The sequence below is a fragment of the Brachycentrus maculatus genome, unplaced genomic scaffold (assembly GCF_059751285.1).
Source record: "Brachycentrus maculatus isolate JH-2025_06_01 unplaced genomic scaffold, ASM5975128v1 h1tg000123l, whole genome shotgun sequence".
NCBI lineage: Eukaryota > Metazoa > Arthropoda > Insecta > Trichoptera > Brachycentridae > Brachycentrus > Brachycentrus maculatus.
In genome coordinates, this window is record NW_028280876.1 from 487,166 (window position 1) to 510,825 (window position 23,660).

The following is a 23,660-nucleotide window of genomic DNA, read 5'->3' on the forward strand; positions in this document are numbered from 1 at the left end:
ATCTAGCTTTTGGTTGGTTGGAAGACATCTTAGTAATAAGCCCGCCAATTTAAATAAAAAGTTTAAATAAATCCATATATATCCTCATGTTTGCAGCAGTGACCAAGCGACAATTGTGACGTAGTACAGGCTATAAAAGCCCTTACACACCGGCGATCGGTTTCTTTTCACCTGCCCACTCGACCGACTGCATCAAGAGCCAAGACCCTCGCGCAGCAAATATTATTGGTGCCATAATTCAGTGACTTTTATTTTTTTAAATAAATTTTAGATTTCTTTACTTTAATTTACATTTTATAATTAAAATAATTAAACAGTGTTTCTGATTCTGGTGTGAAGTCTATAGTTTCCTGCAATTGTGAGTACAACTCTTTAGATTCTACAGATTTTGTAACGTCAGGAGCGTACAAGCTAATTATATTTATTCGAAAGCCTTTTATATTAAGTGTTACTACTAGTATTCAATGGTTTACATATAAAATATTGTCAATTGAGTTTTCATATTTCTCATGTAGGAGAAGACCCACACCTTAGCTGGCTCTGATGTGTTTCTCCTTGTGCTGTAAATTAAGATATAGTCCAAGTTTTTTGAACTTAAACTTCTTTTTTACCCAGGAAGACCACCTAAACGATGGAGAGATAGTTGGTCTTCCACGTCCTAGGAGCGGACGGAGAATGACAGGACATAGTCCTAAATAAGAGGAGGAAGAAGAAGAAACAGTGTTCTTGAAGCAAGTAAGTACGACTTTCATTACTAAGCAATCTCTGATAAGTACAAAGAGTGAGGTATTCACGTATAATCATATAATACCCTCACCTCAAAGTCAATACAGTTATTTTTTAAATTTTGTTTGTTTAATGAGTACCTACACGGATATTAATATAGTCGGCTCTAAAAGGGATTGAAATCCCCCATATATGAATTTTAATACGATAGCTTTAGTATTATAAGAGTCACTTATATGGTAACCCCAAATTCCTCACCGTAATGATTTTTTTAAAGTTTTACTCTATATAATGTCAAGACGTGTTACCTATTTTAAATATGTAGGAGACAAACGATGTAAAGGGGATGTGTTTTTTTACCTTTTTTTGTCGATTTATCAAATTATGCAATAGTTACAACACATTGAGTGTGTCGAAATACTTGTTCACAAATCTGGATTATCTCCAATTACAGGAATGTTTTTCATATTATTTCGTAAACCCTGTAAATGCCCCGACTTCCATATTCTTCTTCTTCTTCCTCTTATCTATGTTGAGATGTAAAAAAATATTGTGCAATATTGCTTAATTCTTTCTATGCATTGCGCAACATCTCTTGAAATTATGACATTTTGAGTGTGTCCAAATATTTGTACACAAATCTGGATTATCTCCAATTAGGAGTTATTTTTTGACATCTTAGCATAGATTACAAAGAATAAGAAGTCTGGGCATTTCCAGGGCTTTAGACAAGCTAATTTGTATTAAATTTGAACAATATATATTATAACAATAATAAATAAATAATAAAACCCTTATCCGCACCCCAATGGTGCATAGGGCACTGTGTCATATAAACGCAGTGTTTTTTTGATCATTTACACATGAAGGAAAGGTGATCAGCCCTCCGATTCAGGTACCAATCCATGTTAATATTGAATAAATATCACAGTGAAAAAATCACTTATATTTATTTTACCCCCCTTGGGAATCGAACCCGGGACCTCCAGAACGGTGGCCAAGCGTGCTGACCATTACACTACGGAGGTGGACATAATATATATAGAAGTTCTTTATATATTTTATAAACATTTAAAATTACTGCCGGTACGTGGAATATTGTGGATGAGATCATCGTTGAACAACAAACTAGACAAAAATATCGAAATCCTTTAGTACACAACCATGATACACGATTTACACACAACGAAGGTTTGATAGTCCCAAGAATTAACAATAAATATAGGAGTCGAACACTGCAATATATCGTTCCGAACATTTTAATTTGTCGTCGAGGGATGTTAGAGGTCAAAATAAAATATGGAACAAAGGCAAATTAAAGGAATGGGTAAATGATCAAGAGTTAATTTTATGAAAATTGTTTAAGTATATTCTTATTTTTTTTCTCTTTTTTGTGTCTATATTAAAACATATATTATAAACAATATATTTAAACAATGTATTAAAAAAGAACTCCACCGACAAGACACACAAGGTGGCTTGGTGGGTCTCTGCAAAAAAAAATGTTCTAAATATGTATAAATTGTGATTTAATTAAATGAATAAGAATTTGAGTAGTGTGATTGTCAATCATGCGTAGAATTGGTGGATGTTACATGTGTGTAAAGTGATCATTTAAACTATGCTATGATGGTTGTACGCCCCATAAATACCCAGACTTCTCTTGTATTCTTAGTTCAAACTAACAAAGTATGAAAGCATACTCTGTATGAATATTTGCCAATATTTTCTCAATACAAGGTCACAAATGTGGAGGTCCTCACCAAAACGTTAAATTTCCATATTAAATGATTTTAAGTAATCAGGAATTCTAGCTTGTAAGATTGTTACGTTTTGGTGCGATTAAATTATTTCATATTGGTTTAGCATAGGATTTGTCACAACTTTAATAAAGATTTTGATGGAATACGATAAACAGAACAAATTTGAATTTGAAGGATTTTTTGTACAATATTGGAAATGTAACTTTTTGATGAGGACGTCCACTAATATCAACTATATGTTTACATTTAAATCCGGTTTAATATTTTTTCGCTGTTAACATTGGTTACTTATGTTTAATTTGTCGTTTGTCACACACGCAACGTGTCAAAAAATGGTTAGATTATGAATGTCAGTAAAAATGAGGAAAAAAAATAATCAGCAATACGTGCAAGTTACTTAAAAACCAAGTGTATATAATATTTAAATCAAATTATGATTTTTCAGAAGTGTGTAAGTCAATATATTGTATTCAACTAATATTGGATTTCAGTAAAGTCCGAATCAAATAACGCCAGCATATACATATGTTACGCAACTTTTTGAAATCTGAATAATATGGCTGTCAATCTTGGTTAGAATCGTAAAGGATACACTCTAACCAGTTAATTACATTCCTTTACCAAAAACTTCCACATACTTGTTATTGTGCGTTGCGTAGCAACTCCAAATAACAACTACGAATGTTTTTGGTTCATTGAAAGATACTGGTTCTTAGCAATAAGCCCGCCAATGTACTTATTTATTATGTGTACATGAAGTTTAAATAAATAAAAATTTACAATATATTTTTCAGCGCCACGACTGTATTTTTATCACTCAAAAAATGAAGCTAAAAAAATTACAATTCATATCATGTTTATTACTGATAATATTTCAAAGCAGTATCAATGATGCAGCAAATTTATTGGAACCTTTTCTTATACGGGGATACCCTTGCAACGGAACAAAAAGTGTTTTTGAAATATTTGAGACAGGACATACTCCTGAAGAAGAAAATCAATACGAACTTCACATTGCACTATCTGAGTATAATAATTTTCAACAAAACTCAATAATTGAACTTGCGTTTGATTCGGATGTCACCCTAACAATGGTAAAATTTTGAATTTTACTCCTTTTATATATTTTTTTACTTGTATCATTGTATATCGCTCACTCCTTTCAACAACGTCTTATATCTAAAATCGACAATTTTTAGTTGTGCATGCTTTCGGAATGCCTAGAAAATGTACTATATCCCAGCAAAAGTGGCATATTTTTAACTTAATATTTAGCCGCTACAGGGCAGAAAGTGTTTTTAGGCATTTTGAAGAAAAGGTATTGTTTAATTATTTTTTTAAATATACTTATTATTTTTCAAATGGAGAAAAAACATTCAGGTTTTACCTAAAAAGATCTGTTGCACAATAAAAGGTCAATAAGTGGCTTGATACTTATTTTTAATACATTTTATTATATTTTTAAACATAAAAAACGACCTCCTAATTTTTTTTTTATTAATTTTTGACGTTGTTGAAAGGAGTGAGCGACATGTCCGCCTCCGAAGAGTGATTTTCAGGGGGGGGGGGTAAAATAAATATTAGTGATTTTTTCACTCTAATATTTATTCAATACTACCACTGGTACCAAAGCGGAGGGCTGATCACCTTTCCTTGTGTTAATGATGAAGATAACACTGCGTTTATATAATGCAGTGCCCTATGCACCATCGGGTGAGGATGAGCGTTTAAAGAATCATGTGTCTGGCAGTGTTGTTTTGATCGTTAAGAAAAGATGATCAGCTCTGCATTTTAGGTTTTTTGCGTTTAATATAATATAATTTTTTTTTTTTATTCTAAAAATCAATTTAACATTTATGACATTTAAACATAGATGAAGTTAAATATGGAAGTGTGGTCATTTACAGGACTTACGACCTGTCATAGGCTGGTTAAGTGATCACTTTACACACGTGCAACATTCACCATTTTACCTATAACACACAACCACACTGATCAATTTTTTAAGCGTGTTAATATTGAAACAGGTTTTCAGGAGTTTTCCAAAATGTAATTATGTATATCCGCGTTCGGATCTCAAACACAAATAAAAGGGTCTTAGCTAAATAAAAGATTTCTAAATCCAATCATAGATGGCTGTTTTGAACTCAATTAAACGGAACGTCTTGAGTTCTCCATATATAATATCTATGACTTTCAAAATTTTGAGTAGTATGGTTGTCAATCATGGGTAAAATGGTTGGAATGGGATGAATGTTGGTTGAGATGTCAAAAATGTAAACTAATTCCTGAGTGGAAAAATGCAAAGCTAAAAAGTGCAAAGATGCAAAATAACTCCTGAGTAAAAAAATGCAAATCAAAAAAAGTGCAAGAATGTCAAACAACCCAAATTTGTATGCAAGTATTTGGACGCAATCGAAATATTGTGATTTCAATTTAACTGGTACGTAGGATATCGCTTCGGTAAAGGAATAATGAAATAAGAAAATTAATATTTTATTTATTGTTTCGGCATTCACTTTGTGGTAAGACATGATGAAATTGTTAAAGAAAAACTTGCTTTTTACCACTTGAATTAATTTGATTAAATCGGCTAGTTTTTATTTGTGTTTTTTTTTTATATTAAGACCCAAAGACGGAAACATGGCGACCGAAAATAGATGTTATAATAAAATAAATATAAGTGGTAAAAAACAAGTTTTATTTCTTTTACAATTTTAGAAAGTTAATAAATACAACATATCGTAGTCATGCAGGCAAAGGTGACCAAGTGCATTTTTTACAAAAACGTGATCAATGACTTTATGATATCTTACTAGTTTAATATTGCCCTGAAAAAATCCCAAAGGATTTTAAACTTGGAAGTATAATATATTGACTTGTTAAAAATGACCAACTGCATTGATGTTTATTTTCTTGCCAAGCAAAAGTGACTTAAATGGCCCTCCTGAACATTTTACATTTTGCTGGTTGGTCACTTTCTCCTGTACCACTACATATACACAAGTAAATATTAATATTTAGTCAGTTGCATTTTGTTTCTTTTTTTAGAGATCTGACGATGAAAGCATTTCTTCTTTTAACTCAAGGGAATTTGTAATAAATGTGGCAGCAAATAAAAAGTCCTCTGTTTTAAGAGTAAGAGGGCATCCAGGCAGACACGTCCCTAATATATTAAAAGTTGTTGTAAATAATTACGACTTCTGTCCTAATGGAGTTAAAACTGTAAGTATTTTTAAACTAACTAACTAACCATCACGCCGCTCCCCGCAGGGGTAGGCAGAGAGAATAGAAAGTCACACCACTCTACCTTTGCAAACATTCTCCGCTTCTTCCACGTTCATGCATCTCCTCATACATACCCGCCGATTATTACAACTCCTAACCTGACCACTTGCAAGTATTTGGCATACCTGATCGTGCCATGTTTTTTTTCTCGGTCTTCCTCTGCTCCTTTTTCCAAGTACATGCGCCTCATAAATTTGTTTTACCGTTCTTTCCTCACTCATTCGTTCTACATGTCCAAACCATCTCAACACACTTTTCTTAATTTTATCGATAATGCTTACCTCAGCTTTGCTTCGAGCTTTTCCCCTTTTCTTCCTTCCCGTCCATCTTCCAGGTATTTATACTAGATTAGATACATCTCTCACTCCTTTTAAGAACGTCATAAATCAAAAAACTTTATTTTTCAGGAGAACGTTATTTAAGTTTAAAAATATAATACAAGGTATTAAAAATTAATATCAAGCTACTTATTGAACTTTTTACTGTGCAACAGATTTTTTTAGGTAAAACCTGAAGGTTTTTTCTCCATTTAACAAATATTTAGTATGTTTAAAAAAAGAATTAAACAACACATTTTCTTCAAAATGCAAAAACAACACTTTCTGCTCTGTAGCGGGTAAATATTCAGTTAAAAATATGCCTCTTTTGCTGGGATATAGTACATTTTCTGAGCATTCCGAAAACATGCACCACTGAAAATTGACGATTTTTGATTTATGACGTTCTTGAGAGGAGTGAGCGATATGTGAAATTTTGTAATTAGTATGATACAAATACCTGTTTTATGATTCTCATTAATGTAAATGTTTTTATGTAACTATTCTTTAAAAAATTTAATTAAAATTATAATGAGGTTTTATTGTCAACATTTTGAGTGTGTCCAAATACTTGTTCACTAAATCTGGATTATCTCCAATTACAGGAGTTATTTTCATATTATTTTTTGACATCTCATCAAAGATGAAGAAGAATATGGAAGTCTGGGCATTTACGGGGCTGATGACCGTCATAGGCATACTGATATAAGAGTTTCTGCTTAATAAAAAGCTTCTTTACATCTCACCAATAGATGTCTCTAGTGAAGTTTTAGTGATTCAAGAAGAAGGTTTCTAAATTGGTTCATATATATAGAGAACTTCCAAGAATTTGAGTAGTGTGGTTATCAATAATGGGTAGAATTGGTGAATGTTACACGTGTGTAAATTGATCACTTCAACCAGCCTATGACGGCCGTCAGCCCCGTAAATGCCCAGACTTCCATATTCTTCTTCATCTTTGATGAGATGTCAAAAAATAATAGGTTTTTTTGTATTGAACCGATTTAAAATTTATTTCTAGGGATTATGGGACAATTTTATTAAGGGGAATATAACATCACCAAGTATATCTCCGCCTTATACTCTAATAAACCCTGAGGTGGGTAGTCCAACTTGTGGAAGAAGACAAGTGTTCCATTCACCTTTGATCACCCAAGGATATGGTACCAAAGCGGGAGACTGGCCATGGCATGCTGCATTATATAGAAGCAGCACTGAGTCAGCATCGCAATCCTACATCTGCGGTGGGACTTTGTTGTCTCCTTCAAGAGTCCTTACAGGTAAACAATATATGTGTTCTTAAAGATCAAGGATATCTTCTTCTTTTTTATGGCTTTTCACCCATCTTGGGTGTTATACTCGAGGACATAACAAAATACATGTGGAGCCGATAAACACTGCTAAATTTGCAGTAAGGTCCTTAAATTATATTGCCAATACCCAAATTAACCAGCTGCCTGACATATATAAAATAAAACCCATTCGTGGATCCAAAATAAACTATCTTAGAAGGTACTTTATGGAAAGATATATATGTAGTGATAAGTCATATTTTTTTTATTTTGTTTTTACGCTATCTTTTTTTTATTTATTAATTTTAAATCAAACACAGATTTTTTGAGTCTACTAAGTTGTATTTTATTAACAAAAAACTTATCTTTTTTTATATTTTCTCATTTGTTATATTTTCTCGTTTTTTTATAATTTCTCATTTGTTTATTTTAAATATGCTTCTTACCTTGTGTTTTTTCATTTATTTTTTTTAAAATATGCTTCTTGTGCCTATTTATTATACCTGTTTATTGTTTTTATATTTTGCCATGTATTAGTATTAGTTTTGGTTATTTAAAAAAAAATCTTTTTTGTTACTTTATTATTTGTGTTCCAGTCTTGTTAACCTTAATCCCATGTCCCAAAATGAGAAATAGAAATTACTCATCGGGAATATTATATGTTAGTTTATATGATTTATATATGTAATATGTTTTCAAATAAATAAATAAATAATAGCCAGTGTCGAGTAATTCTTTATTTACACTTTTTACATTTGTCTTTCATGTGTTAGTATTCCTGTTAGGGGGGTTAGTTTTATTGGTAATGTTAGTTTGTTTAGTATGTTTAGTCAGTAGTTCTATACGGATGTGGTGACTCAGGTAGGTCCCGGGATAGGGAACTAACCTGTTAAATTATTAATTGTTAATATTATTAAGTTGTTAGTTTTCGAAACTAGTCGTGTGTAATGAAATTAAACTCGTTAAGTGGTATTATAGAAGTGTTTAATTTAAAACTAAACTAAACTAAACTAAACCCAACCCTTGTGTTGGGTTGTGATTCCGTGGTTAGTTTCGCGGACTCTTAAGTCAGAGTTTCTCGGTTCGAACCCACTCTACTACAATTTGTTACCTATTTCTGATAGTGAGCCACTTAGGCTCACAGAAATAGTATGAAATTGAAATATTTGTGTAAATACTTAAAACACATATATTTCTCTTTTGTCATTCCACAACGTTAATGCCAAATCAATAAATATTTATTTGAGAACTCGGAGTCTCTTCGGAGAACTTCCCTTTTGATAATAACGAATGATCAATCACCTCGGACCCATGAATCAAAACTTTGTGCACGGAAGGTCATAAATTGTACCACAGATATGCATGAAAAATTTTGAAGCAGTTTCTAGAGCATACTCTTTTAATTTATATTTATTAATGTTATAGCCTGACGACAGACACTGCAGCAGATGACAGTATCTGTCGATCAAACTCTTATCTAATCTCGTAATTTCAGCCGAAACAGATGACTTTATAAATAAATTAAAGCAGTATTTCCATTAATTTCATCAATTGATTCTGCAGTCAGTTTGTGGTAAAATCTATCCATTTTTAATGTTTTACTACGTAAATACCACTATTTCTTAAAATTCTACTGTACAGAACATTTTAAGAAATAGTGGTATTTACTAAGTAAAACATTAATCAAAAACAGTATTTTATCATTAGAAAGTGCCACTTACTCCACTACGCGGTATATCAACATTTAGACGTTCCCTATATGTATGCTGAAGTATTGTTTTCATGTTGAGATATTAAAAAAATGATGTAAAATTTCCTACGTTTTTTATTAAGAAAGAAATTTCGGCTTATTTATTTTTTTACAAAAATGTTAATAAAAATAGTATATAACCACTCACCGAGATTTTTATGTCTACCGGTTTCGAGACGTACCCGTCTCTCCGTTAAACATGCGTCATCGCATGTTGAACCTCGGCTCGTAACGCATGTCTGTGTCGAAAATTTAAGTGCATGTTGGTCTTCGGGTCGACCAAAAATCGCATGGTTAGACCATTTTGTGTAGTTTTGAGTGTTTAAATGGTGCTATGGTGGTGAAGGGTGGTATTGTTTGCATGCTGTGTTAGTGATTGTCCTGACGGAGAGACGGGTACGTCTCGAAACCGGTAGACATAAAAATATCGGTGAGTGGTTATATACTATTGTTATTAACATTTTTGTAGAAAAATAAATAAGTTAAAATGACTAACCATAAAGTAAATGCTTTAAATATTAATAATATTGACAATTTTTGGTTTCAGCTGGGCACTGTGTGATAGAAGCTGATTCCGTTATTATTCCTGATCGTCTACTGATTGTTCTCGGCAAATTCAATTTTGAGGCGATTGACCAGCAAATACAATCAAGGAAGGTAACCAACATGTTCACTGTCAATATATCCTGATCAGTCACGCAGGTATGAGGAGATGCATGAACGTGGAAGAGGTGAAGAATGTTTGCAAAGACAGGGTGGTGTGGCGTTCTATTCTCTCTGCCTACCCTTGCGGGGAAGCGGCATGACGGTTAGTTAGTTAGTTAGTTAGTTAGTTAGCTAGTTAGTTAGCTAGTTAGTTAGCTAGCTAGCTAGGTAGCTAGGTAGTTAGGTAGTTAGGTAGTTAGGTAGTTAGGTAGTTAGTTAGTTAGATAGTTAGATAGTTAGCTAGTTGGCTAGCTAGTTGGCTAGCTAGTTGGCTAGCTAGTTAGTCACAAGATGCTGACAAAATACAAATTTTAAAGCACTAAAATTAAAACATTTTGGGTAAATAAATACGTGTTGTATTTCAATTTCCGCTACATTCATGGAACTTGCCTTCTGACCCATATCGGCCAATCAGAGAGCGGGGATAGGTCAAAAATTAAGATGACGTCATTATCGATTAGTGTCTCGTGTTTTTTTAAATACTGAATAATTTTCTAAAAAATGTTAAAATTCTCTATTTTATCTTAAGATATTTGTCAATCTTTTAAACGTAAATGTTACCCGAAGAATTTTGCAATTTTTTTAAAAATCGAATTACATGGACCTGGCAGATTTTGAAAGTAGGCGACACATATATTATATAATAATAATTGAATTATAATATCGTAAACAGTTTCTTCACTAAAAGTAATTAGTTTGTAAAATAAATGTTTGTAAAGAAATCAAATAATATCCAGTTCAAGATTTGAATAGGAATCTGAAATGACTGGTCCATTAATGAAAATATAAGTATATGTATTTTACATATAATAGCATCGTTAACTTTGTGGTATGGTAATATTACACTCTGCTTATCATTCATCGTTCACTTCGTGTAATACCAATTAATAATACCACTGTATGAACTAAATTAATCACATTATTTTTGACATCTCATCAAAGATGAAGAAGAATATGGAAGTTTGGGCATTTATGGGGCCGACGACCGTCATAGGCTGGTTTAAGTGATAAATTTACACACGTGTAACATTCACCAATTCTACCCATTATTGATAACCACATTACTCAAATTCTTGGAAGTTCTATAGAAATGAACCAATTTTGAAACATTGTTCTTGAATCACTAGAAATTCACTGGACACATATATTGGTGAGACGAAAAGAAGCTTTTCATTGACTTATGCTATGCCCAGACTTCCATATTCTTCTTCATCTTTGATGAGATGTCAAAAATAATGTGAAAAATAACTTCTATAATTGGAGATAATCCAGATTTGTGAACAAGTATTTGGATACACTCAAAATGTTGTAACTAATTAATATTTTATTTACAGGTATACAACATAATCCTTCATCCCTACTTCGATTTCCAAATTCTAGAAAACGACATTGCTATAACCGTTCTTGCCACCGTAGTTTCCTACGGACAGTTCATACAACCAGTTTGTATTTGGGAACCGAGTGAAATTACCATATCTTCTATCGTGATTGGTCTACCAGGATACGTAAGAAACTATTATTCAAATCAAATCCTGACATCTCAAAAAAGATAAAGAAGAATTAGGAAGTCTGTATTAATCTTGCTCGAATAAATACAAGGTCAGGAGGATGAGACTGCTGACCACATATTTCTCAACTGCCCTTTACTCCCTAACCTCGAGTTCATTCAGGACATTCGGTCGGAGGGTTTGTCCTTCCCGCTGAATGTCCAACACCTATTGTCAATCAACTCAAAAAATGTTAACGGTGCGATCATCAAACATATAAAAAAGTATGGCAAAAGCGTGTGACCTCAAAAAAAATCAATAAAAAAAATATATATTGTTTAAGTAAAATCACTAGTATGGCAGGTATCACCCAAAATTGGGTGCTTTGCCAATAAATAAAAAAAAATACAAGGTCATCGAAAAATAATGCCAACATTGAAAACAGCTGTTGTAAAATAACTACACACACCAACAATTTACACCTTTTAATTTGTAACTGGTATGGAAATACCTGATCTTCGCACTTTGCAGAGCTGAATTCAAAAACGAAAGCAAAAAATATGTAGCACGACAGATTTTTTAGTTATGGATATTTTTAATTCTGATATTGACTTAAGATTATGTTATTATTTATGTATAAATATATATAAACATATATAAACATATAATGCTTTCGTATTCAATGTTAATAAGTTAATATATTTCCACTGTTACTCAATAATTATCCATATATTTTTTTAATCCCTTAGACCTTAGAGTAAAATATTTCTAGATAACAATCATTATTACGAGATACTAACCACTATTACAGTTTCAACGTATGGGTTCCATACAAAAAATATTATGACTGTAACATCAATACTTGACGTGATACAAGCTTGTCACCATATAGACTTTGAATAAGAACGATTAACTAAGTCCAAATCAGTCATCAAAATTTCAGTTACAAAATTATTGTTGGCCAGTGTTATTGAAGGTAATTTTAGTATTTTGATCTTAAAATGTGCAAAAAATATATTTACATTTATATTCTAGTATGTTTTGATGAGTGGTTTGTTCGTCGCTCTGCAGATGTCTCTAATTTGTAGTCGATTTCTCGACGCGTACGTCCAACCATTTCAGAAGTAACTGTAGCGATAGCGTTAGAAATTTTCTCCCTCGAGTATTTAACTTATATATGGTACTAGACGTACGGCAACTGTTCGTCAAGGAAGTACTGATTCACTTCTGGAATAAAATGAAAAAGGTTAGAACGCAACAAACCATTCGAACCCAGGCAGCATTAAATAAAAACTAATGATTAAAGAAAACACTTCGTTTTTTACCACCTGAGTTTTATTATAGACTACATGTTTCAGAAGTTAAACTTCCATCATTCAGGTCTGTATAATAACATTGTAACATGTAACATGTCTTACCACAAAGTTAATGCCGAAACAATAAATAAAATAAAAACTACATTGGCTCAGCCGTTAAAACAAGTTTTGCCCAAAAAATTTTTTCATTCCTTGCTCCAAAAATATTTAATTTGCTGCCCGAAACCATTAAGATTTCCAGGAGTGATCAGGTCTTTAAGAACAGTGTCCGTCGATGGTTGCTTAACATTGGAAGGGACAAGGTAGAAAGTGAATTGATTAAAGTCCAGGTGTAATTATCACATTGAAAAACCTTAAACTATAAATTATTTTTGTATCTCCTGTATGTTATGTTTATAATCTAATCATTAAAAAAAAAATTAAAAAAAAAATAAATAAATATATATATATATATATATATATATATATATATATATATATATATATATATATATATATATATATATATATATATATATATATATATATATATATATATATATATATATATATATATATATATATATATATATATATATATATATATATATATATATATATATAATAAATATATATATATATATATATATATATATATATATATATATATATATATATATATATATATATATATATATATATATATATATATATATATATATATATATATATATATATATATATATATATATATATATATATATATATATATATATATATATATATATATATATATATATATATATATATATATATATATATATATATATATATATATATATATATATATATATATATATATATATATATATATATATATATATATATATATATATATATATATATATATATATATATATATATATATATATATATATATATATATATATATATATATATATATATATATATATATATATATATATATATATATATATATATATATATATATATATATATATATATATATATATATATATATATATATATATATATATATATATATATATATATATATATATATATATATATATATATATATATATATATATATATATATATATATATATATATATATATATATATATATATATATATATATATATATATATATATATATATATATATATATATATATATATATATATATATATATATATATAAATTTTGTATTACCATGTTAGTATTCGGCTCAACACAGGCCATGCCTAAAGAGCCGTAATACGTATAATAAATGTGTATATGAAATGAAAATGTATATTGAATGTATCTATGTATTATGAAAACAAATAAATAAATAAAAATATTTTTAAAATATTTTTTTTTACATAATTGGTAGTGTAAATCAACAAATTGTAATAAAAAACACTTTTTAATTTTTGTGCACATTTTAAGATCAAAACCAATGCATCACAATTTATGGTTGATTTTATAACAGTTTTTTTTAAATGTTGGCATTATTTTTCGATTTCCTTATACGGTAAGTAATCGAGTTTGTTCCGAATACTCGCTATGTTGTTATTGTAACGATTCATACGTCTATTTATATGAAATACCTTTGTATTTATTTTAAACCTGTTTTTCTTTTGTGTTCCCCTCCGTAGTGTAATGGTCAGCACACTCGGCTACTGTACTGGTCCCGGGTTCGGTACCCAAGGGGGGTTCAAATAAATATAAGTAATTTTTTCACTATAATATTTATTCAATACTACCCTGGACTGATACCTAGAACAGAAGGCTGATAATTCCTTCAAGTGTTAACGTTCAAGATAACACTGCATTTATATAGTTTAGAGTTGTTATACTATACGAACTCCATATTTTTTAGTTACTTGATTTTTTACTTGTAAAAGCCCTCTGGGCGTTTTGTGAATAAATAAATATGATGCAGTGCCCTATGCACCATCGGGTGTGGATAAAGGTTTTTAAAGATTTATATATAACGTATTTTTGGCTTTAACGTACACCCCTTGCCCCAACCAGTCCGTTATATCGAGGTTTTACTGTATTTCCTAATATTTTCTCACTGGTAACTCTGCGTCATACTCCGTGGATCTGTCTTTACCGAGAACATCTGATCTGAATATTGCTTATAGAGAGAACAAAAGTGTTGGCCATTACAAGTTATTCATAGTCATTTCTTTTTGATTATGTTTTAGGTCATTGGGTGGGGGTTCAGCGAAGGTAAAGATTTTGCTCCTCAACTCAGGGAAGCGAGAATGCCCATCGCATCCGTGTCAGACTGTTTACGAAGCAAACCAGAGTTCTACGCTAAGTTCCTTCACAAGAATGCCTTCTGCGCCGGATTTAGGAATGGTATGAATCAAATTATTTTTGACATCTCATCAAAGATGAAGAAGAATATGGAAGTCTGGGCATTTACGGGGCTGACGACCGTCATAGGCTGGTTAAAGTAATCACTTTAAACACGTGTAACATTCACCAATTCTACCTATTATTGACAACCACACTACTCAAATTCTTGGTAATTATATACATATATCTGAACCAATTTAGAAACCATGTTCTTGAATCACAAGAACTTCACTTGAGACATCTATTGGTGAGATGTAAAGAAGCTTTTTATAAGCAGAAACTCTTATATTAGTATGTGAGGTCCGAATCCTGGATTATAATCACACGCATGAGAAACGCCAGAAAATACAATTTTCATTTTTATTATTTAAGCTTATTTAAGTATTTGGACACACTCAAATTGTTGTATGAATCAAACATCTTGTCCGTCCGTATTTTGTCCGCCACCGTGGCGTAATATTCAGCGTGTTTAGCTATCGTGCTGGAGGTCCCGGGTTCGATTCCCAGGGGGGTGAAAATCGGCAATTGGCACTCAGGCTCAAAAAGGTTCACTATTTACCATGTCATTTACATTTTTTTCAGGCACAAGCGTTTGTAATGGAGACAGCGGTGGCGGTATGTTCTTCCCAGATACATCTTCAGATGGCCAACAGACCTGGTCCCTTCGAGGAGTAGTTTCTCTCAGTTTTTCGAATCCAGGAACATCCGTTTGTGATCCAACTAACTACGTCATCTTCACTGACGCGGCTTACTATCTTGGTTGGATCAAAGAAAATACTCCTGATAGATTGTGAATGATAATGTGACTACTACTAATACTACCATCACGCCGTTTCTACGCAAGGGTAGGCAGAAAGGATGGAATGCCACACTCTTCTGTCCTGACATACACTCCTCGCTTCTTTCACATCCATATGTTCATTCCTCGCCATAACACATCATTCTTCAGTAATTCCTTATCTATCCAAGCAGCCAGACTAATGAATGAATTACCTCAATTTGTAAAAAATGCTTCTAACCCTTATACACACCCAGTGGTGCATAGGGCACTGCATCGTAGCGACGCAGTGCTATCTTGATCGTTGATTGCATGAAGGCAAGGTGATCAGCCCTGCGCTTTTTGTACCAGTCCAGGGTGATATTAAATAAATGAGAGTGAAAATCGGCCATATTTATTTTGACCCCCCTCCAGGGACCTCCAGCGCGGTAGCCAAACGCGCTGACCACTGCGCTACGGAGGTGGACGTGGAAAAAATGCACCTTCTCCAATAATTTTTATGAAACGTCTGAGGCATTACACATTCATTAGAACTACTTTATCAGTTCATCAAACCTCCTCCCTTAGCTTTTCCCTCTACCTCAGCAATACTCAACTTGCGGCCCGCGACCGCAGGCGGCCCGCCAAGCTTTTTTGTGCGGCCCCAACACATTTATTATCAGGAACATGATTTACAAAATCTGGCATTCTATAAATATAGAATCGTATATCTTGAGATTTATTTCGACTTTGACGTACAGACATGGAAACCCGAAGAGGATGGTCGTTGTCGTGTCAACATCAGATCTGGTATAAGAGTGTTGCTACTGCACACGCTAGAATTATTCCCAAAAACCAAACATTTGACAGACAAATATGCGCGCTATTATTATTCTGTTTTGGTCATATTTTTATAAATCTCAAATGGTTTTCCAAAAAAACGGGGGTGATGGGTTTCATGATATTTTTTGTCATACCAGTATAGTGTTGCGGCCCGCGTAGCTTACAAATATATGTATGCGGCCCGAAGAAAAAAAAGGTTGAGTATCATTGCTCTACCTCCTTCCCTAAACTCCCTTTTCCTTTGCCTTCTTTATTATCATCGATTTGTATTTTTTTTTAAATATTCAAGTACTATCTACCCTCTGATTGCAAACAGCTATATATGGTATGAAACGTTTTGATCAGCTATTGGTGAAAGTGCATTTTTTAAAAGGAGAGGTAATTCATTCTATAGTCTGGCCGCTTGGACAGAGAAGGAATGATAGAAGAATGATGTGTTAAGGCGAGGAATAGAAAGTGGTTTGGCCGGTACTTATCGGTAGTACGTTTTGAATTTCGAACGACGCCCGACTGCCCGAATACAAGACAAAAGAAAACAAAAGTAAAAAACAGTTGCAATTTGACTCTTCACGCGGGCGCTCTATATATTGAATTGTTGTGAATACCTCGCTGTATTTTATTGAATTGTTGTGAATACCTCGCTGTATTTTGTGACCCCATCACCACCATCAAGAGAGAATCGCCCTGATCCCAGCGCTGGATCAAGACCATCTATAAGAATAAAAGGTTAGTTCTTTATTCATACGTGCTATTTGATATTTATCGAACTCGCCTTCCCTTAGTACTTGAAAGTTCGAGCATAAATCATCGAACTAACTCGGGAGAGTATCACGACTCCAAATCGATCTAAATATTTCTATCTTGTAGAATCGTCGTCTTATTGTTAATAATATAAGACTGGTCCTTCGAATAATTATTTTTTTTGAGTTTCATTTCGCACTGTGGCGAAACCATTTTTGGTCCTATCGAACCGGATTTCCATATTTACGATTACTAGCGTACCTATTTACGATTGCGAGCGTTTCGGATTTGGTGTCAATACTAAATTCGATATTTAAATTCCTTGTGAATTTGTTTCCCTTTGATAATATTGCTACTGCAATAAGCATTACGTAAACATGAATGATGAAATACAACTTAAATTGGCGATAGCAAAAAAAAGATTATATTTTGGCGGAAATCGAAGAGCTGCATAAACAAGCTCAACATGTTTATCAAAGTCAAAAAGAAACGCGAATTACACAAGAATTTAGAGTACAGGCATCGGAAATTGACAATGATTTTTCCGAATTTAAAAACTTATGTGATAATGAAAACGTGTTGCAAATGAAGTTAAATCCAGATTTTCAACCAAATTTTGAGAGCTTGACAGTTTTCAAAAGGAAGTTTTATTTTGTTAAAGACACACTTATACGGATGACAAAAATTTCTGAACTCGAGTCGTCAAATACTTCGCAACCAATTCAAGGTGTAACAAATTTAGTTTTAAAATCGCAGTATGATCCTAGTTATAATTTAAGTATTCAACCACTAGTTTTAAATAAGATAATCGATAACCTTCCAGTTTCCGAGATTAATACCTCATCTCTCAACTATTTAAAAGACTTGTCCTTAGCCGACAGAGACTTCCACATTTCAAGACCAGTAGACATATTACCGGGTGCTGAAGTCTTTACTGAAATTCTGCGAGATAAAAGAATACGTGGACCGCCAGGAAACCCAGACGCTATAGAGACCGCATTTGGGTTTAAAATTGTAGGTTCGGCCAATTCTTTGATAAGTTACGATAAGGACGATACTCGTCCTCCTATTCATAATTTTTTGACTACTTCTAAGGAATCAATTGAGACACTAGTATCCAGATTTTGGACATTAGAAGAAGCACCTTCGAGTGAAAAACCAAGTTTTTCATCTGAGGAAAAACAGTGTGAAGAATTTTATAAATCAAACATACATCGGGATAGCACTGGGCGCTACGTCACAGCACTACCCTTTAATAGAGATCCATCTTGTTTAGGAGATTCACTTACAACTGCGACACTTCGCTATCAGAAGTTAAAACGCAAAATTAACCAAAATGACACTCTGCGTCGTGACTATGATAAGGTCATGGAAGAATATCTTGAAAATAAATTTATTTCTCCCATACCACTTAGTAATTATAACGAGCCATTTTATGTCATACCTCATCACGGAGTTCAACGAGCGGACAAACTCACTACAAAACTTAGAGTTGTCCTAAACGCCAGTCAGGTGACTACGTCGGGTCTTTGTCTGAATGATTGTTTACATCCAGGTCCTAATTTACAAGCAGAATTACCCGCCGTTATTCTAAAATTCAGATTATTTCCAATTGCACTCAGCGCGGATATCAAGCAAATGTTTCTAAATTTAATTGTACGTCCTCAAGATCGTCGTTTTCTCAATATCCTGTATGAATTTAAAACTGATGACGTAATAAAGATGTACCAGTTTAATCGCGTGTGCTTCGGTTTGAGATGTAGTCCTTACTTAGCTATGCGTACCGTAAAGCAGCTAGCTAAAGATGAACATGATAAATATCCATACGCTACCAAAATCGCGTCCGAAGATTTTTATATGGACGATTTAGGCACGTCCACTCGCACAACGGAAGAAGGTGTTAAGTTGGCGCTAAGTCTAATTGAACTTTTCAAATTAGGAGGTTTTGAATTAGTTAAATTTGTAAGCAACTCGGCGGAAGTAATGAATGCTATTCCGGAAAGTAATCGTTTAACTAGTAAAGTTAAATTTGACAATGAAGAGGATAACCTTAAGATTCTCGGATTAGATTGGTGTCCTAAGGAAGATGTTTTAACAGTTTCTGTAAAATGTAGCCCAATACCTAAATGTACCAAACGCACAATGTTGTCAACGGTGGCAAAGTTGTGGGATATCAATGGCTATTGTTCTCCAGTAATCTTATATGCGAAATTATTAATCAAAGCTTTATGGATTCGTAAGTTAGGGTGGTATGAATTGCCACCTGAGGAAATAAAAACTACCTGGCAAAAGTTCTTAAAAGAATTGCCTCTGCTAAAAGAATTTAAATTGCCTCGATTTTTAGGCTTTGAATCGGAATTATGTACTTTTAACATATTAGGGTTTGCAGACGCCAGCGAACGCGCGAACGGCGCCTGTGTTTATAAGTGCATAGAAGTTCCAAATAATCCCAATGAAATAAGTCTTATTCTAGCCAAGAGTCGTGTAGCTCAACTCAAAATTGTGTCTTTAGCTCGATTAGAACTTTGCGCAGTCTTATTATTAGCAAAGCTTATTAAATTTGTCATCGATACAATTTCCTCAAGGTGTACAGTAAAAAATATATATGCCTTTAGTGACTCGACAGTCGCTCTACACTGGACTCACTCATCACCACATCGTTTTGACACATTCGTCGCAAATAGGATCACCAAGATTCAAGAACTTCTTGATCCCAAATATTTTTACCATATCAATGGTAAGCAAAATCCAAGCGACTGTATATCTCGCGGGTTGACACCCGCGCAATTAATTGACCACCCTCTGTGGTTAAACGGTCCACCGTGGGCTAGGGAAGATTGCTCTACGTGGCCTATAACTAAATTTTCCTTTGAAGAATCCGAAGATAAAAAATTGGAATACAAACGTTCTAAAGTTTTTCTAACAACGAATACATTCGTTAATAATTGTTTGGAGTTTTACGAATTGTCTAAAAGAGTCTCGTGTTGGGACAGGCTTCTTCGTATAATTGTATATTGTTTACGTTTTTTAAAACGGTTACCTTGTTCGGTGACAGTTACAGTCTCAGATTCGATAGAAGCTGAGAAGGTGGTTATTAGAGCGGTCCAAAGCATGCATTTTTCAGACGAAATAAGCCAATTAAAGGAGTCTCAGGTCATATCAAAACAGTTGAAACGTCTGAGTCCCTTTATAGACGAAGAAGGTATTTTACGCATTGAAGGAAGATTATCCAAAGCAGATCTTCCTTTTGAAACCAAACACCCAGCGCTTCTTCCAAAACGAGACCATGTGGTCGATTTAATAATAGATCGGTACCACAAATTTCACTTACATACGGGATCGGGACTCCTTATGTCTATCCTGCGCCAAAGATTTTGGATTCTTTCTGCCAGAAGCGTCATTAGAGGGCGAGTAAATAAATGCAATGCCTGCTTCCGCATGTCTCCGTCACATCCAACTCCGAAAATGGCTGATCTTCCATCATATCGGATACAGGAGGCAAAAGCTTTTGTCCACACAGGTGTTGATTACGCGGGTCCTCTAAACATTACTCTCACTAGAAAGCGCGGACAACGTTCTCAAAAGGCTTATCTGTGTCTTTTTATTTGCTTAACAACTAAGGCCGTACATATTGAACTTGCTTCGGACTTATCCTCCGATACTTTCTTAGCCGCGTTCAAACGTTTTTTGTCGCGAAGAGGACCTGTATCATGTTTGTACTCAGATAATGGTACAAATTTTATTGGAGCTAAGGCACAGTTAGAAGATATTTATAAGTTAACCGTATCGCAGGAATACCACAATATTATAAGCAAAGAAATGCTTAAGCGTCGTATAGAATGGAAATTAATTCCACCTCATAGTCCACATTTTGGTGGAATCTGGGAGTCAAATATTAAGAGTTTCAAATCATACTTATATAGAGTAATAGGAAGTCAATTACTGACTTATGAAGAACTCCTTACGGTATTAGTACAGATAGAGGCTCTCCTCAATTCTAGACCCCTTTGTGTGTTATCGGGCGAACCTCATCCGGAAGTCCTTACTCCCGCCCACTTTCTCATGTCTACACCTTTGCAATCTCTTCCGGCATTGGAAACAAACGGTTATAGTCTAGGTTATCGTAAACGGTTATTAGACAGTTTAGTCCAAGAATATTGGAAAAAGTGGAGGTTGGAATACTTGCATACATTGCAAGTGCGCCAAAAGTGGTGTACACCCGATCACCCGGTAACTGTGGGTACTTTAGTTCTAATTATACAAGACGACATCCCTTCTTTACGTTGGCCTCTAGGAAGAATAGAAGAATTATACCCTGGCACCGATGGTATTGCCAGAGTGGCTTTGGTCAGAACCCAAACCACCAGCTTCAAAAGGCCAGTTGTTAAACTGTGTCCAATTCCAAATCAATAGTAGTTTGTTTATCTATTGTTTTTGCATTTTTTTATCTCAGTTTTTCTTTTGTTTGTTTGTTTTTGCATTAAGTTTCCAATTGTATTGAATTGGACGTTTCCGAACAAGTGAAAGTGTTGAGAGAATTACCTCAAACCTCTTATGGTTCAAATTGAAATGAATTATTTAATTATCCCTTTATTTAAGTATTTTTCCATATTATTTCTCTCTCTTCAACATTCGTGTTTGATCGTTTTGGAGTTCGTGGTTCTTTCGGTTTGCGTCGACGGTTTCGGAAGCTCTAGGAACTTCCAAGGCGGGGGGCATGGTTTGGCCGGTACTTATCGGTAGTACGTTTTGAATTTCGAACGACGCCCGACTGCCCGAATACAAGACAAAAGAAAACAAAAGTAAAAAACAGTTGCAATTTGACTCTTCACGCGGGCGCTCTATATATTGAATTGTTGTGAATACCTCGCTGTATTTTATTGAATTGTTGTGAATACCTCGCTGTATTTTGTGACCCCATCACCACCATCAAGAGAGAATCGCCCTGATCCCAGCGCTGGATCAAGACCATCTATAAGAATAAAAGGTTAGTTCTTTATTCATACGTGCTATTTGATATTTATCGAACTCGCCTTCCCTTAGTACTTGAAAGTTCGAGCATAAATCATCGAACTAACTCGGGAGAGTATCACGACTCCAAATCGATCTAAATATTTCTATCTTGTAGAATCGTCGTCTTATTGTTAATAATATAAGACTGGTCCTTCGAATAATTATTTTTTTTGAGTTTCATTTCGCACTGTGGCGAAACCAGAAAGTGTTCTTTCTTGGGAAGAATGAAGTGATAGGTCATGATTTGAAAGGTTTATAAATTGTATAAGTACAAAATAAATAAAATAAAATTTTAATTTTAATTGAAAATATAAACATGTATATTTAATAAATAAATACATAAACTATGCGTCAGATTCACTGTACCTAGGACGTCTTTGATGTGTTGTTGACTTTACCACGGAACAGCATGACTTCGTGAGAACACAAAGAACTGACAGCCTGCAAAGGATGCTGCAGAAATCGGAATGGAATCCAATATCAGTACAACTCCTTTCTAATAAAAAAACGTGATAAAATTATTAAATAATAATAATTATGTGATAAAAAAAATTTAATTCATATACATATATATTTTGGTAAAACCCGTCACCTTTTCTGGAGGTCAACATTTATCAGACGATGTAAAAAAACAAAATTTATGGGAAAGGAGCTAATGAAACGACAGTACATTGAAATGGACAATTAAAGACATTTGAGTGTGTCCACATACTTATTAACAAATCTGGATTTGCAATTTCCAATTAAAGGGGTTATATTTGATATTATTTGACCATTATAGATGAAGAAGAATATGGAAGTCTGGGCATTTACGGGGCTTACGACCGTCATAGGCTGGTTTATGAGCTAAAATGATAAAACGAAAATGATATTTTCTAGCGTTTCTCATGTTTGTGATTATAATCCAGGATTCGGACCTCACATACAAATTAAAGAGTTTCTGCTCAATGAAAAAGCTTCTTTCGTCATACCAATAGATGTCTCTATTGAAATTCTTGCCATTCCATAAGTATGTTTCTAAATTGAACCATATAATATAAAGAAGTTCCAAGAATTTGAGTGGTGTGGTTATCAACGTTAATTTGATCTTTAATTATATGAAAGCAAGGTGTTAAGTCTTATACTTCATGTAGTAGTCCACAGTATTATTAAATTGATATTAGTGTAACATGGCAATATTGATGTTAAGGATTGGGGAATGATGTCAGCCAATGCATGCCCGCCAGGTTGCCTGGAGCACGTGTACTAGATAACAACCGTTGGCAACCCGCACTCCTTCCCTGGATCGAGACCAATGTAGATCATAC

At 33.3% G+C, this 23,660-nt stretch overlaps 1 protein-coding gene across 3 annotated transcripts; it reads left to right on the top strand.

The window, feature by feature from the left end:
• The first annotated feature begins 186 nt into the window (after window positions 1–186).
• LOC148309461 (salivary plasminogen activator alpha 1-like) lies at window positions 187–17,025 on the top strand. Of its 3 annotated transcripts, none has more exons than XM_088260072.1 (8): window positions 187–358; window positions 616–735; window positions 3,284–3,583; window positions 5,541–5,714; window positions 7,116–7,374; window positions 9,684–9,793; window positions 14,843–14,999; window positions 15,582–17,025. In XM_088260072.1, exons 3-8 carry the CDS (start codon window positions 3,314–3,316, stop codon window positions 15,791–15,793), a joined length of 1,182 nt encoding a protein of 393 aa, XP_088116198.1. In that variant the 5' UTR covers window positions 187–358; window positions 616–735; window positions 3,284–3,313; the 3' UTR covers window positions 15,794–17,025. The 3 variants fall into 3 exon arrangements, with proteins under 3 accessions (XP_088116198.1, XP_088116199.1, XP_088116201.1); XM_088260073.1 differs by having other exon boundaries at window positions 620–735; XM_088260075.1 differs by lacking the exons at window positions 14,843–14,999; window positions 15,582–17,025 and adding an exon at window positions 11,176–11,878.
• Window positions 17,026–23,660: the final 6,635 nt, after the last annotated feature.

Coding starts and splice junctions, on each gene's coding strand:
- LOC148309461 (XM_088260072.1), top strand. CDS start 3,314: ATGAAGCTAAAAAAATTACAATTCATATCATGTTTATTACTGATAATA. Junction 5,715..7,115: donor GTCCTAATGGAGTTAAAACT/GTAAGTATTTTT, acceptor ATTTATTTCTAG/GGATTATGGGACAATTTTAT. Junction 7,375..9,683: donor TCCTTCAAGAGTCCTTACAG/GTAAACAATATA, acceptor TTTTGGTTTCAG/CTGGGCACTGTGTGATAGAA.